Consider the following 19,363-nt stretch of genomic DNA (forward strand, 5'->3'; position numbering starts at 1 on the left):
TGAGGGGGGGTCCCCCACATACATAGATCATAAGGGTGGGAAGGGACCTCAGGAGATCATCTAGCCCAACCCCTTGCTCAAAGCAGGGCCAATCCACAACTGACCCCCTCAAGAATTGAACTCACAACCCTGGCTTTAGCAGGCCAACGCTCAAACCACTGAGCTATCCCTCCTGTAATTGTTACAGTCAATATTCGTAACTTTAGATACAGAAACGATACATGCATATAAATTGGATAATGTATAATTGGAAAGGCTATAATTTACTGAATGTGATATTCAGTAAATTATAACCTTTTCAATGATATCTTACAAGACCCATCCTGCATAAAATATATGCTATGCCATATCATAAGCATATTTCCATAAAGAATATCGAGTGTAACATCACAATACCATTCAATTAGAGACTCTTATTCTGTTCAGCCCTTCACACTTCCCTATTCAAGGGTCCCTCCTATGAGAGTAAAAGTAGAAAAAGGTGCCCTGATGCAAGCAAGAGCATAGAGATGTCCCAGGAGAATTCAGAAATCATGGATTTTATTGATATTTCCTCATACCAAAAGATGATGAAAGGCTTCAGTCAATACTGGATTTAAGGAAACTCAACAATTAGAACATGAAATTCCAGTTCAGAATGTTCACTCTTGCATCTATTATTCTCTTTCTTTCCACCCTAGATTGGTTTGCAGTTCTGATTGAAAGATGCATGTTTCTATACACCATCACATCAAAAGTATCTTCATTATGCATTCAGTCAAGACCATTTTCAGAGCAAGGTCCTACCATTTGGCCTTCCCACTGTGCCTAAGGTTTTTACAAAATGCCTGTCTGCAGTAGCAGCCCATTTAAGAAGGCATGGTATTTTTGGTCTACCCCTGTTTAGACGATCTGGCTTCTCAAAGCCAGAGAAGGTCTTACAAACTTTAGTTTACATCTTCCTTATTCAAGAGGCTAGTCCCTTAATAAATGAAGTCCATACTTTTTCCAACACAAATTTCATTCTAGAGTGATCCTAGATTTCTAGGGAGGCAGTTTTTTACCACCAGAGGAAAGAGTCAGGAACTTGTCATGCATTGTTCACATGCTACATCAAAACCTCCGTAAGGGTGTGTTGCGGGGCCAGTACACCTCGTCATCCTGGGGGTGGGGCAAGGGCGTGGTAGCCTCCTGGTTAAAGTCAATATGGCTGCCCTCAGCCTCAGGGCTGCGTGACCTAAGGGCCGGCATCAATAGGACCCCCCTGGCCTAGGGGGAAGTGCTGCCTAAAGGCCAGTCAGTTGGACTCCCCCTACCTTCCTTTCCTTCGCTGGTATTTATCCCTCTGATGACTTGTTGCTATTAATATTTTCTCCTCTAGCCATAACAAAGGATGATGACGACAGCAAATAAAATTATTTGTGTAACCTGAACATGGGACCAGGAGTCTCTCTCTGTAAGAGACTCAATGATCTTGCCACACCAACACTTTCATCAGTGGTACATTTCCCTTCTATTTCTTGGTCTGTTGTACATAATCAGTGAGTCACAGACTCTTCTTCCTCCTCTAGCAGCGTAACAGGCACTAGGATAGAAAAATGCTCTCCATGAAAAGGGTGACAAGGTGAAAGTCAATATGATCAAGTCACCAAATATGGCATATGCCAATCCTACCAGCTACCAACTCTGGCACTGTATCATGTCCTGTGGGGTGAGAGAACTTTAGACTGCCTTCTGAGAACAAAAGTCTTGATTAAAGCAGCTAATAGACCTCCGTAACTCTGACTCAATCCAATCTTGGATCAGATAAAGAAATTATTGGAGAAGTGACCAATGATAACATCTCAAGAACAGAATGAGGAAATGAGAGAACCTAATGGTGTCTTCAATGGTTGAAAAAAGGCATCTGAGAAGCTCTCTTATAAGAGAAAGATGGGAAGATTTATCTTATTTCTAAGCATATTTTTAGATTTTTACCTATTTAAATTTTCAGTTGCAGGAAATTATGGATTGTCAGACAACTTAATGACAGTAGGCACAAATTAAAACAGTTAAAACTTTATAAGCATTAAACCTCAAACTGTCAACACCATATGTGAAAGTATACAAACCAACCTTTAAAAATTTTGAAGCAAAATTTTCTTACTTTGCCTATCTGTACATTTTGGTTATCATTGGAAATATTTTTCATGGTTTGAGTGTACAGTGAAATCAACGTTTACGGACATTTATTGACTACAATTAATTATTTAATTGTCACTTAAACCTTAGATTTAATAGGTCTAGCTGCCAAGGCCTCCTGTAAAATAAGGGCTTGAAGTCTATGTAGCCTTTCTGTGCTCAGGACTAAAAGTGCTGGCTATTGCATCGCACCTAATTACTTTTTTTAAAAATACTACAGATTACTACAAGTGGAAAGAGTGCTTCAAGTCGATTTGTTCTCATCAGCAAAAAAAGAAGCAGTTCAGTGGTACTGATTATCAGCTTTATTACATCAAAAGAGTTATAATGAGGCACTGGTTAAGACGTCAGCATCCAGCCAGAAATTACTGGAATCCATCCACAAATAATATGCAGTTACATGACAATTAATGACAATCCCAAAGTATTTTTTTTTTAATTCTTGCATTTACTTTGGTCTTCATCATTTTTAAGCATCAATGGGAAAATAACTAGCCACTGAATCTTTTACACCTTGGAGGACCTAGTTAAACACAACACTCAGTGGCGCCTTACATGCTGTAAGTGCTCTCAAACTAAATTTGGCAAGGTTGGAGACAAAGTACATTGAGCATCAGGAAAATGCTGAAAAATGCCAGGACAAGTGCCAGTAGGGGGTGAAACTTGCTTTGTACTAGGTCCCATAGCATTCATGTTTCGAGAAGAACACCTGCTTCCTCTGCCATAAGGCCACAGCCATCCATTAAGCACAGTTTTAACACAGGAGAGCTATATTAGAGAGAACGTTGCATGGAAAGTAAAGTTAAGTAAGTGCATTGACCCAAGACACCCATGCATATGACATTGTGTATTCTCGGTGTAGCACTCGATATAACTTATAGTATCAAAAGGTAAAAGCAATAGAAAAATACCAACTTTTACAACTGCAAACTGTGCAAATCAGCTGGAGTTCATAAATTGCCTTGAAGATGGGACAGGAATGTGGTTGCAATGGCCAATGCAGAAGCCAAGTACACAGAAATATCTGTTTTGAGGAGGAAAAAATGCTCAGCAGAAAGGCTCTGAAAGCACTTATTGAAGATGAACTGTAGGATATGGACAGTTTTTAGCAATCCTATCCTCAGAAACAAATCACAGGACACTATCAAAAGTGGAAGAAAGCACCGGTGTCAACAGTAATATGAAGACTGTTTGCAGCTGTGAAGTTTTTATGGAAAAGCATTTTCTCCTGCAGTATGTGGATGTCAAACCTGAAACGATAAAGCCACAATCTGTACTACTACTTCAAGCAGTGCATCTGTGGTTGCAGTGACTTCAGCACCAGGAAGTATGATAAGCAAGAGGAATACAAGCCTGCCAACTTCTCACAATGTCTCATGTATTAGTGCTTGAAGAAATTCAGGCTTCCAATACATATATGACAACTGTGTGGCATGTGTGATCTACCACAAGTGGCTGTTGGTTTAATAATTCATTCTAAAACTTGCAGCAAACTCCACAGCATTGGCTCCTCAACTGACTTCACCACAGTACTCAACCTGGAGATTGCAGTGGCAAATCAGGTTCTTCACCCCATGGAACTGAATGAAGGGTTGTACATTTCCCCAGACCTCACCATGGGTAGGTTTACATTTTGTGCTGCCAATAACTTAGACTTCCTTGAATGTACAACAGATAGCAACGGTACCCTTCATGTTACACTCGTGGTCTGCTATCAGGAGCTTATTAACAGGGACCAGTCCCAACCTCGAGTGCTGTCTGGACCAACAAAGAACCATTCCCTGAAGGAGCTTCCTAACTCACTTTCCTACCAAGGTCCAAAATTTTTGAGCCAAAAAGTGCAGTGTTCAATGAAGCAGCAGTTAAATTGATTATAGTAGAGCTTTTTACATTCACTAACCTCGACCTCACTTTGTTGTTATGCAAAAGTGTGATGCACTCCAGAGGCAAAAAAAAAGGAAAAAAAATATCACTAAGAATGGCTTCTGTTAAAGAAATATCATACCACAGCATTTCAGGAGAAAGATACATTTCAGCATGGTCAGCCTTTACATCAGCATTACACGAGGTGCCAGAATAAATTATCCTTGTACGTATCATGCCAAACATACTGCCTAGCCCTACTGGTTGCTCAGTTCAGTTAATTTTCCTAATGCATCTGAAATGTATGCACAAATACGAGTTACCCACATACTGCCTTGCAAGAAAAATCCTCGAGCAAGTGAATTGCTCAAAGAATGTCATCACTGCATGGTGTAATGAAGCTGCTGCCTCACACTGTTCAGTGGAGTTTCTTCGTAGTTCCCATAAGGAGGCTGACACTAAAATTATCTTGCATGCCATCAACATAACAGGGAGCTGCTTACTCTGGATTTTGGCACAAGACAGTTGTTCTAGTCCTCTCTGAGAGATGCTACCAACGAGTTCCACAAGATTCCATATTTCGGCCTGGTTCTGAGGAACAGAATCACTGCATATCCCTCAGGGTTTGGTCCTAACACTTGGCCCGTTAAAAGCAACCACACTGCCAGGTTTCCACTCCACTTCAGGATGGGACCTTACTGTAAGGCTGACTGGAAAGATCAAATTATCTTACTGGAAGCCATTTGATTCAGCCTCCAAAGATTCCTTCTCACTCTGAAGGTGCTTGGAAAAAGCTGAGACAGTCACTGATGAGGACATAAATTCACTGGAGGCATTCATATGCAGTTTAACATTTGAAGACCAACATTACCACACTTGCAGAGCTATGCTGATGGATGTTTTTCAAGAAGCAGACAAATGAAAAAATATGCCACCGACATAGGGTGAATTTATACTTGCCAGTAGAAGGGCAAATTACCAAGCAACAGAACACGTCAGGGATGATTAAGCACATCCAAAACTACCCTCCCCTATAAGGCATGAATGGGTTTCGGAGGGATGGATTTATCACACCAGTTACGTGTGAAATACCATGTGGTCCCAAATCAATCCTTCAGCTAATCAAATGCTTCTGTACAAAGACCAGATTCTCACTACCCTGCAAATGTCTGGCCAGCAGCCTGCCTTGTACAGAGAGTACAAGTGCAGTGTGGATGAGGATCAGCGTGATAGTGTGTCTAGCAGTGGTGACCTACTGATGACACCAATTATGACTTTGATAAATAAGTGGTTTTAGTCCTACATGTCACGGACAACTTCCCTAGGATTAGCCAAGATCAATGTGGGTTTTTTTTACATAAGCAAAGTACACTGGTATTAAATTTCCTAGAACATATTGTTAGGATATAGATATTCAGGCCTTTCTGTAAAGGCCTATACTTCAAGAATTTAGGTGTATTCTTATCACCAAGCTAGTTATAGAGGTATAAAAGAATGAATCAAAATCACTGTCTGTCTGTGTAAGGGCCTTCTCTTATAGTAACAGCCTGAGGCCCTGTTCTTAGGCTAAGGCCTTCAGCTAAGTGGCAGAGACAGCCATAACCTGGGAAGTGCATGGTCACATCCTTACATTCCAAACTAGCCACATTGAAATAAAGTGCTATTGGCTGTTAAGCATTATCAGGACAGGATTGTATTCCCATCACCGCCAGAGAAAGGGAAGAGCCTAGAAGATGTAAAAGGAAACTTAGTTTGATAGCATCCTGTCTGGCAAGAACTCACTTATGAATAGCTGGGATGTGAAATTCTCATCTTTTTGTTGTTCTATCACTCGAGTCCCCAATTCTCTATTGTTAGTCTGTATAATCTCTGTCTGGTTCTATGACTGTTTCTGTCTACTGTATAATTAATTTTGTTGGGTGTAAACCAATTAAGGTGGTGGAATATAATTGGTTAAATACTTATGCTACAATGTGTTAGGATTGGTTGGTTAAATTTCAGTAAAATGATTGGTTAAGGTATAGCTAAGCAGAGCTCAGGTTTTACTATATAGACTGAAGTCAATCAGGAAGTAAGGGGGCGGAATGGGAACAGGGACACAGGCAAGGCTCTGTGGTGTCAGAGCTGGGAAGGGGGACACTGAGAAAGGAAACTGGAATCATGCTTGCTGGAAGTTCACCTCAACAAACATTGAATTGTTTGCACCTTCAGACTTCAGGTATTGTTGCTCTCTGTTCATGCGAGAAGGACCAGGGAAGTGAGAGGCTGAAGGAATAGGCCCCCTAACAGATATATCTACCTAACTATTCCAGGTTTGTCATGTTTAGCATCATTGTTTTCGTAGGACAAAGGGCTTTCAAATTATACCAAACTCAGTACAATGTCGTCGGAAATGGGTTATCAAAATTTCCACCAACTGCAGGACATGGAGCTGGGGAGAAAGGGATTAGGGGGATCAGTGAGCATGTCCCTTCTGCCATATGGCAAAGGGTGACACCACTGAAATTATGATTATGTAGATTTTTGTGAATCAAATGACACCCCCACTTACTTTTCATTCATTAACTTGCCCATAAAATGAGATTTTACTACATTACCCCCCTAGACTGAATAAGATCCAATGGCTGAAAATTGACAGTAAACAAATTCAGATAAGATGTACATTTTTAACAGTGAGAGTAATTAACCTTTGGACCAACTTACCACCGGTTGTGGTGGATTCTCAATTATTGGAAATCTTTCAATAAAGATTCATTTTTGAAAAAGATATGCTCTAATTCTAAGAGGAGTTTATTCAGTGAAGATCTAGGGCCTACGTTATATAGGTCAGACTAGATAATCACAATGGTCCATTCTGGCCTCAAAATGTACGGGCTATATGGAATGCTTAGCTTGCAAGCAGCCTGAGGTGTAAATCTACCCCACGCTAGCTTCCTGGACACTAAGTAGCCATGTAGATCCTGCTACTACACACTAAAAGTTCCATAGAGTGCTTTGATCTAAGCACACTACAGAATTCTCAGTTTGCGGCAGCAGGGTCCACAAAGACACGTGAAGCTAACATGAGGTAGATTTATACCCCTATTTAATCAAGAATTAGGTGGTCATATAGACAAGACCTATAACTCAGCCAAACCTGAACAAAGCTTCACAGGACATGCAAAAACCCCTAAGGATTTATTCCTGCATTATTTCAAAGACCAGTTGCATACAATTGAGGTGCTGACACTTTCTCAAAAAACTTTCAATAATTTTATATTAGAAAGTATTTGAGAACCTAAATATAGTGACCGCTACCAGCTCCCCATATAATTTCTAAGGCTACCTGCACTATTTAGACCGATTCTCCTTTCATCTACAACCCTGGCTATACTTTCAGCAGCGGACTGTGGCACAGCAATTATTTTCAGTTCCCATTTTCTAATGAGAAAATATCAGGAGCCCAATGAGATCACTTCATATGGTAAAAACTACAAAGTGGTCGGTGGGCAAACAAAGTTGCGGAAGGAACAGCTGGGCTCCTGGTAGAAGGGGCACTTTCAAATTGCTATTGCCTCCCTGATTCTTCCCTCTTATATCTTGCTACTTTTCTTCTGTATTCCTCTCCCTTTCCCTATAGGGAAACTTCACTTTAAAGCAACCTAGTTGTTGCTGAGCAGTACAGCTTGGATGCAGAGGAAAATAAGTTAGTTCTTAAACTGTGGGTTGGGACCCCAAAGCGAGTCACAACCTCATTTTAATGGAGTCATCAGGACTAGCATTAGACTGACACCACTGCCCAGAGCTGAAGCCCAGGCCGCACTTCCTGGGGCCAAAGCCCAAGGGCTTCAGCCTGGGGTAGAGCGGCTTGGGCTCTGGTCCCCCTGGGCTCAGGTGAGCTCAGGCTTCGGTCCCCACTCCTGGGGTCACATAGTAATTTTTGTTGTCAGAAGGGGGTCACAGTGCAATTAAGTTTAAGAATCCCTGGCTTATTCCTTTTGAAGCACCACTGCCACATTTCAAAGCTGCTTCTCTGCAGCCTAGTCATTCCATTCAGCAAAGAAAAAACAACAGGAAAGGACGGAGGTAAAGGCCAAGAAGGGTAAATAAGGCTTTAGCAGACAAGTCTCTACAGCTATTCTACTGAACATGGAAGACAAATTAAGAGAAAATAATCTCTATTTCGACCTCCCACCTTACCCATTTACAACACAGTTGGCACAGTGATTTGCCAGATTCCTTATTGATGAAATCCCAAACCTGAATATTGATGCATAGTTATTATATTGTTTTGGAAAAATCCATGTTCACACCAGACTAAGCCCTCGTCTACACTACAAGGTTAGGTCGAATTTAGCCGTGTTAGATCTAAGCAACCCTGTTCCACCGACCTAAAGGGCTCTTAGCCAGAAGCTCTTAAAGAGCTCTTAAAATCGACTTCTGTACTCCTCCCCAATGAGGGGAGTAGTGCTAAAATTGACCTTGCTGGGTAGAATTTGCATCTGCACTACCCCAAATTGACGTTATTGGCCTCCGGGAACTATCCCAGATTGCTCCAATGTGACTGCTTCAGACAGCACTTTCAACTCCGATGCACTAGCCAGGTACACAGGAAAAGCCCCAAGAACTCTTAAATTTCATTTCCTGTTTGGTCAGTGTGGTGAGCTCAGCAGCATAGGTGACCATGCAGTCCCCCCAAGAATCGCAAACGAGCTCCAGCATGGAGTGAACAAGAGACACTGGATCTGATTGCTGTATGGGGAGAAGAATCTGTGCAGGCAGAACTCCGATGAAAAAGAAGAAATTATAATATATATGCCAAAATCGCACAGAGCCTGATGGACAGAGGACAGGGACACACAGCAGTGCCGCATGAAAAATCGAGGCGCTCAGGCAAGCCTACCAAAAAACAAAGGAGGTGAATAGTTGCTCTGGGTCAGAGCCCCATACATGCCGCTTCTATGATCAGCTGCATAGCATTCTGGGGTGCACCCTACCACTACCCTACCACTGTCCATGGACACCTGCAAGGGGGGAGTCTCACACAACAGGGAGGAGGATTTTGTGGATGAGGAAGAGGAGGAGGAAAATGCACAGCAGGCAAGCAGCGAATCAGTTCTCCCTGGCAGCCAGCACCTTTTCATCACCTGGAGCCAATACTCTCCCAAGGATCCCTGACCCTGAAGGTGGAGAAGGCACCTCTGGTTAGTGCACATTTGTAACTACAGTACAGGGTTTAAAAGCAATAATGTTTAATATTTGATTTGCCCTGAAGACTTGGGATACATTCATGGCCAGTACATCCATTGGAAAAGCCTGTTAATGTGTCTAGGGATGGAGTGGGAATCCTACAGGGACATCTCCATGAAGCTCTCCTGGAGGTACTCTGAAAGCCTTTGCAGAAGGTTTCTGGGGAAGGCTGCCATATTTCATCCTCCACAGTAGAACACTTTACCAAGCCAAGCCAGTAGCAAGTAATCTGGAATCATTGCAGCACAATGCATGGCAGCAAACGGTCCTGGCTTTTGGTCGCATTCAAGCAATGTTTGGTTCTATATCCTTCTGTGTTAGCCACAGGAGAGTGATATTATTCATGCTCACCTGGTTGAAATAAGGGATTTTTTGTAAGGGAACAGTAAAAGGATCCCATTCATGCTGGGCTGTTTGCGCTTGGCTAAAAGGGATCATCTCTGAAAACAGCCATGCAGCGGGGGAGGGGTGAAGAGATCATCCCAAATAGCCATGCAGAGGAGTGGGGAGAGGTCTGTGCTGCACATCCACCCAAAAAGCGCAGCCTCTCCTTTTCAATGGCAAACCCAGCCGGCATTACTTGCTATGGGAAAGGAGGGTGCTGCAGTGTGAAAACATTCCCACATGTTATGAAGCCAAACCCATGTACCCTTTGACTTACCATGGCTGCCTGGAAACCTAATTCTGTTGTCCAGCTGAGTGTGATGTGTCACCATACCGGCAGATGCTCAAATATAAAAGGTAAAATGCGATCTTGTAACTAAAGTACATGTGCTGTCTGCTGTGAATTGCTTGATTCACTGTGAAAGAGTCTCCCTTTTGTTTTCAGAAAAGTATCATCTTATATTTTACTCTCCCTTCTTATTCCCCCGCAAGTGCAAATGTTTCTATGCTCCCTCCTATCATCTCGGTCCCTGAGGTTATCGCAGATTAGAAGGTGAAAAAAATGCACTCGCGATGACATATTTTCAGAGCTCATGCAGTTCTCCCGCACTGATAGGGCACAGCTGAATGCATAGAGACATTCAGTGGCAGAGTCCAAGAAAGCAATAAATGAGAGTGATGAGAAGAGGCAGGATGCAATATTGAAGCTAATGGGGGAGCAAACAGACATGCAAGAAAGCCCGCAAGAGCACAGACCACCGCTGCAACCACTGTAAAACTTTCTGCCCTCCTCCCTAAGTTCCATATCCTCCTCATCCAGATACTCAAGAACACTGGGGTGGGACGGGAGGGGAGAGGCTCCGGGCACCCAGCCACTCCACTCCAGAGGATGGCCCAAGCAACAGAAGGCTGCCATTCAAACAGTTTTGATTTGTAGCGTTGCTACAACAAAACAAACAAACAATATGGCCTTGTCCTTCCCTCCTCCCCCACCCAGGTTACCTTATCAGTTATCTCCCCCACCCTTTTTTTAAGAAGGAATTTCAAAATAATAGTGACTTTGGGCATAAGCCTGTGTGTGTAAAAACCTCACTTCTTAGATGCATCTGAAAAAGTGAGGTTTTTTTACCCATGAAGCTTATGCCCAAATAAATCTGTTAGTCTTTAAGGTGGCACCAGACTCCTTGTTGTTTTTGTGGATATAGACTAACGCAGCTAACCCCTAATACTTGAATAGTGACTTTATTTCCTTTGCCAGCTGTGACTGAAGGGAGGAGGGTGGTTGGCTTACAGAGAATCAAAAAATCAACAAAGTGGGTGGTTTTGCATCAAGGAGAAACACATACAACCATCACACCATAGCCTGGCCAGTCATGAAACTGGTTTTTAAAGCCTCTCTGATGTGCTGCGCGCCTACCTGTGCTCTTCTAAGCACCCTGGTGTCTGGCTGTTCAAAACTGGCAGCCAGGCGATTTTACTCTCTCAGACATTATGGAGCACACAGCAAGCAATAATAACAATGCAAATATTGGTTGCACTGAGGTCTAACCTAGCCAGCAAACAGTGCCAGGGAGCTTTTAAACATCCAAAGGCACATTCTATCGCCATTCTGCAGTTACTCAGCCTCTAGCTGAACTGCTCATTACTACTGTCCAGGCTGCCTGTGTACGGCTTCATGAGCCATGGGAGCAATGGGTAGGCTGGGTCTCCAAGGATAACTATTGGCATTTCAACATCCCCAACAGTAATTTTCTGGTCTGGGACGTAAGTCCCTCCTTGCAGTTGCTCAAACAGCCCAGAGCTCCTAAAGAAGAGAGTGTCATGCACCTTTCCCAGCCATCCCAAGTAGATGTCAGTGAAACGTCCCTTGTGATCCACCAGTGCTTGTAGCACCACTGAGAAGTACCCCCTGCAGTTTATGTACTGGTTGGCAAGGTGGTCCAATGCCAAGATAGGGATATGCATTCCGTTTATCGCCCCACCACAGTTAGGGAATCCCATTGCAGCAAAGCCATCCACTAGGACCGGCACATTTCCCAGAGTCACTACCCTTGATAGCAGAACATCAGTGATTGCACTGGCTACTTGAATCACAGCAGCCCCCAGAGCAGATCTGCCCACTCCAAATTGATTCCTGACTGACCAGTAACAGTCAGGTGTTGCAAGCTTCCACAGGGCTATTGCCACTTGCTTCTCAACTGTCAGGGCCGCTCTCATCTTGGTATTCCTGCACATCAGGGTGGCGGAAAGCAACTCTCAGAGTTCCAGGAAAGTGGCAGCCACTAGGAATCATCTCATACCTGCAACACTATGCAGTCCCACCAGTCTGCGCTAGTTTGCTGGGCCCAGAATTGGCATTCCACTGTATCTACCAGTCCTACTGCCGCCAGGATATCCCAATTGCCACATTCCGTGCTTTCAGCAATGTCTGTGTCCATGTGCTCCTCACAATCGTCCTCATGCTGCCATCTCTTAGCCAGGTTCTGCACATGCTGCAGTATAATGAATGAAGTGTTTACAATGCTCTCAACAGCAGCGGTGAGCTGAGCAGGCTCCATGCTTACCGTGCTATGGCATCTGCACGGGTAACCCAGGAAAAAAGGTACGAAATGATCGTCTGCAGTTGCTTTCATGGAGGGAGGGGAGACTGACGACATGTACCCAGAACCACCCGCAAGAATGTTTTTGCCCCATCAGACATTGGAAGCTTAACCCAGAATTTCAATGGGCAGCAGAAACTGTGGGAACTGTCGGATAGCTTCCCACAGTGAACCGCTCCATGAGTCGATGCTAGCCATGGTAGTGAGGACGCACTTTGCTGACTTAATGCGCTTAGTGGGGACATACACAATCAACTATAAAATCAATTTATAGAAGTTGATTTTTAAAAAAATAAAAATAAGAAGATAGCAGGTGAAAGGGACAAGAGGCCTAATGAATTGAACAAGGGCCAAGACATTGTATGCAGTGAAGATCCATAACATATAGAGAAGGAAATGTGTATGATACAAAGTGTCCCTATGACACTAAGACCATTTCACCTTTGATCTCTTACTTCTACACAGATCATCAGACAGACATCTATTGTCTTTGCTAGCTGGTGCTTGTTAGAGGACTAGTGACATCTGGTTCTCCCTTCTAATTACTTAATGGAAATTAAAAAGAAAAAAAACACTATGGGAATTTAACAAAGTTGTACAGTTAAGCCATCAAAAAAAAAACAAAACAGAAAATGTCTACGATAAAGTTGAAAAAAAATGTAGTTTTTCCTACACGTAACTCTGCCTCCGATACTCTTATGCTTACATGCAATCAACCCCAAAACATTTACAATTTTGCAAATAGGTGAAGTGTAAAGCAACAGCTACAATTAAGATTGCCTGAATATTTCCAATATAAAGGCTCAGTATAAGCACTTCTTCACAGAACACACAGTCAACCACTGAAATTCATTGCCAGCAGATGCTGTAAAGACTAAAAGTACAGCTGAGTTCAAAAAAGAATTAGATAAATTCATGGAGGAGAAGACCAACAATTGCTATTAGCCAGCATGGTCAGGGACAACTCCATGCTCTGGGTGTCCCTAAACTTCCAGCTGCTGAAGCTGGGTCTGGATGATGGGACGGATCAGTGGACAATTCCCCTTTTCTGTTAATTCCCTCTGAAGCATCTGGCACTGGCTACTGTCAGAAGACAAGATACTGGGCTAGATGGACCAGTGGTCTAACCCAGTATGGCTAGTCTTATGGCTTAAGAAGGGCTCAGAACTTGCCCACACTTTCTCCTTTAGGCTAGACAGACAAGGTGGGGGAGGTAAAATTTTATTAGACCAACTCTTTTAGTGAAGGAGACAAGCTTTGGAGCTTACATAGAGCTCTTCTTCAGGTCTGGCAGACATTTCCCAGGCTTAGTCTCTGTCTAAGCATGATTCTTTATGAACAAAACTAAAAAACAATTGTTCAAAATATGTTATCCTATTCAATAACTGCACTCCACTTCTTACAGTGAAGTCATAGTCAGTTTGGGGTTTTGTAAAGGTAAAGAACCTCCTTTTAAATGTATGTAGCATTTAAATCCCTTTGTAAAAAGAATTCAGAAGGCTTTTCCTACCCCTTGTGTGTGCTCAGTAGCCACATCACACACACACAAGCATTCCCCTCTCTCTATTTTCAACAGTTTCAGGTATATGCAAGCATCCTTTTCCAAACCTGGGAAAGAACACAGACATGAACTCCCCTCAGATCAGAGCCTCATGTTAGTGACAACATCACATCAGACAGGAAGTGAAAATCACTACCAACAAGAAATAGTGAAGAGGGGGTGTAAGTGTCTGGGCAGGAGGGAGCACCGTAGCTGGGCTCTAGGAGGCTAGGGGGTGTGAGTGTCTGTGCTGGGGGAGAGGGGTGTGTGTGACTGTAGCTGGCCTGGGGATTGAAGATACTTAATTTGGCAAAATATACTGAAATACATTCACTAATACATTGAGCATAATTAGAACTACAATTATCAAATAAAAATTTAAGTACAAGAACAATTTTTTTTTATTGCTCACTCACAGATTTGCAAAATTTGGTAATCTGCAAAGTGATGAGATTCTATTTTGTACTCATTTTAAGAGATTAGTACACCAAATTAAACTTACAGTACTAGCCTGCCAAGTACCAAAAGGACATCTTCACATTCCGTAGTCAAGTATGGTCGTGCATTAGCAAAGCTCTGGATGGAGATTCGATACACTTCCAAAAAAGGCAAAATATGTTCGGTTGCACCCCGGTTTCCAGCATACTGTAACAATGTCTGAAAGAAAACAAGTTTTATTATTAAAATTTTCATATGAAATTATATATCTAAATGCAAAAATATCCATTATAGCAATGTTAAGACTACTTCATAAAAAAAATCACGGAAAAGACAAATTTCCACTATAAAAAGTGACTGGGAAAATGGCAAATTTTTGCTCAACGGAAGTTTTCCTTATGTAGTCTCCTAAGATAAAAAGTATTAAAAATAAGCACTGAATTACTTTTACTAATTTTAATCCTGTTAGCATGGCAAATTATCTACTTCAGAGTGAACTAGATTCTATAGTGACTCATGAATTAGAAGACCTGTTAACTAAGATCCAGCAGCAGGGGTAATTCTGCCCTCAACTTCACTATGCAACTCCTTTGAAGTCAACAGGGATACCCAAGCATAACAGAGCAGGATCTTCATTGCTAGTGAGATTTCACAAGCAAAATAAAATACTTTAAAATTACAGAGCAAGATTACAATGCTATTAGATAGTATAAACATTTCATCACCTTCACAAAATGGATACAAAGTCACTGGTAGAGAATCATCATAGAACCCTAAGTGATGCCCTACTCAAAGAGGAATAATGCACCCATAGGTCTGCCACCTTGTGCATGAGCAATGCAATACAGCTAGGCCTACCACAATTAGAGGGTTGGGTTTTTTTTAAGTGAGTAAATATTTATTGCTAAACATCAATTTCACAATATACACAATCAAAATTTACAGATAGGCAAAGAAAGAAAAATAGTGCTTGAGACTTTAAGAGTTTGATTTAAGGATATTTACTTTGTATATTTTGACATGTGATGTTGACAATTTGTCTTTTATCCAATATAAAGCTTTAACTTTTTGAATCTCAACATCTACTGTCATTAAATAGTTGTCTGACAATCTGCCACAACTGTGAAAATTCAAATTAAATAAAATAAAAAAAGCTTCAAAATAAACATTGATATTACCCACTGAAATTATTAAAAAAAAGAAAAGAAGTCCAAAGCCTAAATACAGCCAACCTGAAACCCAGAGTTCATTGGATGCAAGGCAACTTACTTTGACATAAGTGCCTACACTAAAGTTTCACTCCCACTGACATAACTCACCCACTATGCTGACTTAACTCCACCTCCATGAGAGGCATAGTCAATATAGTTAGGTTGATGCAGTATAGTGTAGATCTAGATAGTGTTACTTAGGGTATGTCTACATCTACAATTTTGCAGCGCTGGTTTTTACAGCTGTATTAGTACAGCTGTATAGGGCCAGCGCTGCAGAGTGGTCACACTTACAGCAACCAGCACTGCAAGTGGTGTTAGATGTGGCCACACTGCAGCGCTGTTGGGCGGCTTCAAGGGGGGTTAGGGGAATGCGAGAGCAAACCGCGGGGAAGCAGGTCTCCTTCCCCGCGGTTTGCTCCCGTGTTCCCCGAACACCCCCCCCCCCAAGCAGGTCTCCTTCCCCGCAGTTTGTTCTCGCGTTCCCCGAACCCCCGTGCAAGCAGGTCTCCTTCCCTGCTGTTTGCTCCGGTGTTCCCCGAACCCCCCTGCAAGCAGGTCTCCTTCCCAGCGGTTTGCTCCGGTGTTTTTTGAACCCCCGTGCAAGCAGCTCTCCTTCCCCGCGGTGTGCTGTCGCGTTCCCCGAACCCCCCTGCAAATCGCGGGGAAGGAGATCTGCTTGCACGGGGGTTAGGGGAACGCGAGAGCAAACCGCGGGGAAGGAGACCTGCTTCTCCGCGGTTTGCTCTCGCGTTCCCCGAACCCCCCTGCAAACCGCGGGGAAGGAGACCTGCTTGGTTACCAGAGAGGCTTCCTCTGGTATGCTGGTATACCTGTTTATTCCACGGAGGTCAAGAAAAACGCTGGTGAGTGTTTACACCTGATGACCAGCGCTGGATCACCAGCGCTGGATCCTCTACACCCGAGTTTCAACGGGTGTACGGCCAGCGCTGCAAACAGGGAGTTGCAGCGCTGGTGATGCCCTGCAGATGTGTACACCTCCTAAGTTGCAGCGCTATAACTCCCTCACCAGCGCTGCAACTTTGTGGTGTAGACAAGGCCTTAGACTGACTTTAGTGGCCTCCAGAAGGTGTTTCACAATGCCCCACTTTGACCGCTCTGGTCACTGTTTTGAACTCCATTGCTTAATGGCCAGGTACACACTACTCCACTTTAAAGCCCTGTGAATTTTTGAAGTTCTATTTTCTGTTTGCCCAACTGACCATACAGGCTACACATTGCAGACACACTCCCCATCTGGAGTGATCGGGTGTTGGATCTCCTCGGTCTGTGGGAAAAAGAGGCTGTGCAGGCACAGCTTGGATCCAGCCACAGAAATACAGACACATGAGGAGAAGACAAATTAAAGAGCTCTCTCTTATGAGATAAAAGCAGAACAAGATCCAAAGACTAAGAGTTGAATATAAACAAATTTGACTAAAAATAATGTACAAAGTTTAACTCTCAGGGTAACTGACCATTGGAACAATTTACCTAAAGATGTGGTGGATTCTCCACTTGAAGTCTTTAAACTGAGACTGTGGGCAAGTCTACACTTAAAACACCGCATCAATACAGCTGTGCCACTGCAGTGCTTTAATGAAGACACACTATGCTGGAGGAAGAGAGCTATGTCAGCAGAAGAAGCTCTCACAATGACACAGTGCTGTCTACATCAGAGCATAAGTCAGTATAACTATGTCACTCAGGTACATTTATTTTTCACACCTCTGAGTGATGTAGTTATAACAAAGTAATTCCATAGGACAAAGCTCCCTGTATCTTTCAAAATGACCTTATGCGTTTGCTAAAGAAATTACCAGGAGAAATTCGACTTCCTGCATAATGCGGGTTATAAAAAGAGATCAACACAATAGTTCTTGCTGACCTTAAAAATCTTTGAACCTATATATTTTATCAAGTTACTGCACCTCTATAATATACTAACATTATTCTTGAATGCACAGCGAGAAGGTTTAAATAGGTATGCGTTATTTCGAAAGTAGTTAGAGAATTGTTTTGACTCATTCTTTCCCTAACCATTGCCAATTACAACAGGTGTAATACAAAATTTTAACTGATACTGAACACAGAAATAGTATCTTTGATCTTCTGATCCAGGAACCTTCCAAAATCCACACAGCTATCTCCAAACTATTTGTCATGTCAAGTTCACAAATCAAAAGCTGCCTATGGTTTGATGACAAGGCAATAATCCACAGCAAAATGGATTTATTCTGCTTCAAATTGCCCGAGTGCTCTAGCACTCTGATGCCAGGCTAGAAATTCTGTAGCAATTTTCTTTAAATAAATAATTGTATTTATATTGACTACAAAGAGAACAAAATTCATTTAATTGCTTTGATATTAAGAACATCTTACTAGGTTCTTGCATTTTCAATATGATGCAAATTGTTGTAACAACAAACATAACTGTATTAATACTCAAAGAAACATCTGAGAATTCTGTTCCCAAGCATACAGTTAGCTATAACAGGTAATGGCATTAGCTGGATGTTTCACCTGAAATGAGCACCAAAATAGCTAACAATGTTGACATTTAAAACGTACATTTGAGATTTAAAACTTCCTCAGAACTATTAACTAAGACAAAACTGCCACACTTATACCTTAAAGTTGACAAGGGAAAAGCGAAACATTTTCTCTTAAAAGAAAGCTTACATTCAGGAGCACCCACTCGAGGACAAAAATACAACCTCACAGCACGCACAAACAATACTGCTCAATTGCGCGCACAAATTTAACGCTTTAAATGCAAAGTACCTCATGCCTTAGACTTGGAAGAAACTCCAAATAACCCTCTACCGCTGGATGGGAACCAAGGTTACACTCGCCAAGAGAAGAGCTCACAAAAGGACATTTCTAAACGCCTAACTGGCCCGGATTGACGCTGCGGCGCTGGCGGCGCCAGGCTCTCCCAGCACAGCCCCTGAGCTGCCGAGCTCCCAACGCGAGAAGGCTCCCGCACCACAACGCGCACACAGGCGCTGTGCGGCCTACGGCGAAGGCTGCCGCACTCTACAAGGGACCCCAGCCCCCGCCCGCGATGCTCCGTGCGGGACCCCCCGGCCCGGCCCGGCCCCCACCTGGCAGAACCCCCGGCAGTAGGTCCGAGACGAAGACTCCGACACCTCCTGCTCGCGCAGCTCCTCCTGCAACTGCCAGAGACGGGCACGAAGCGCGGCCACCAGCCGCTCCATAGCGGGGCGCGGAGACGCCTCAGCCTCTGCGTCCGCCATCTGCACCCGTCCCCACCGCGCGTAGGCAGCGATCACGTGATCAGGAGCCACCACTGATGACCTCATCGGCATGGAACGGAGTCACATGACTCACACGTGACTGGCAAACCCAAGCGTTTTCGAAACCACGTGACCAAGGAACAAGCCAAACCGGCCAAACGGTTAACTAGGTGACGTTCTAAAACAGCGCGATATTGTTGACGCGTTTGTTGGCTCCGCCCTCACCCCTCCCGCTAGGACGCGCTGCTAGAGACCCCCCCCCGGCCGGCAAGGGGCCGCGGCTCCCAGGCGGGGGCGCGGTGCGCTGCGAGCGGGGAGGGCGGCGGAAGTGGGCGCGGAGTGCTCGCCCTGATTATCCTCCTAGCCCGTCTCTGCCCAAACCCGTCCCGTCTGCCGGGCAAGCTGGGGTGGAGCCTGGGCTCCAGCGTCCACAGGTGCCAGCACTAGAGCAGTGGGGGTGCCCCGTCGCCCACTTGAAGTGGGTTCCGTTAGATCCAGGGTTTGCAGTTTGGTTCCCTGGCTCTCGGCATCCCACTATCAAACTTGTTCCAGTGCCCCTGCCATGCCTGTGTATCGTCAGCCTGGAAGCCGTGGCCATAGGTGGCCTGCCAGCAAAGGCCCCGAGAGCCAGTTCTGCTGTGTCTTAGTGGGCGGCATGCAGGGGGTTCATGACACCAT

The 19,363-nt window shown here is 43.7% G+C and overlaps 1 protein-coding gene across 7 annotated transcripts in view; it reads right to left on the bottom strand.

Annotated features, from left to right (window-relative positions):
* The window catches only part of RLF (rearranged L-myc fusion), a 107,832-nt gene extending 89,109 nt beyond the window's left edge, over positions 1–18,723 (bottom strand). For 3 of the 7 annotated variants that reach the window (XM_030538718.1, XM_030538721.1, XM_030538722.1), the window contains exons 1-2: positions 18,533–18,723; positions 14,279–14,433 (exon numbers count right to left, since the gene is read on the bottom strand). In XM_030538718.1, the coding sequence (XP_030394578.1) occupies positions 14,279–14,433; positions 18,533–18,685 (308 nt within the window). In that variant the 5' untranslated portion in view covers positions 18,686–18,723. The other 4 variants (XM_030538725.1, XM_030538724.1, XM_030538723.1 and 1 more) reach the window with 4 other exon arrangements.
* Between the last annotated feature and the right edge of the window lie 640 nt (positions 18,724–19,363).

This window comes from Gopherus evgoodei, chromosome 20 (assembly GCF_007399415.2).
Source record: "Gopherus evgoodei ecotype Sinaloan lineage chromosome 20, rGopEvg1_v1.p, whole genome shotgun sequence".
Taxonomy (NCBI): domain Eukaryota; kingdom Metazoa; phylum Chordata; order Testudines; family Testudinidae; genus Gopherus; species Gopherus evgoodei.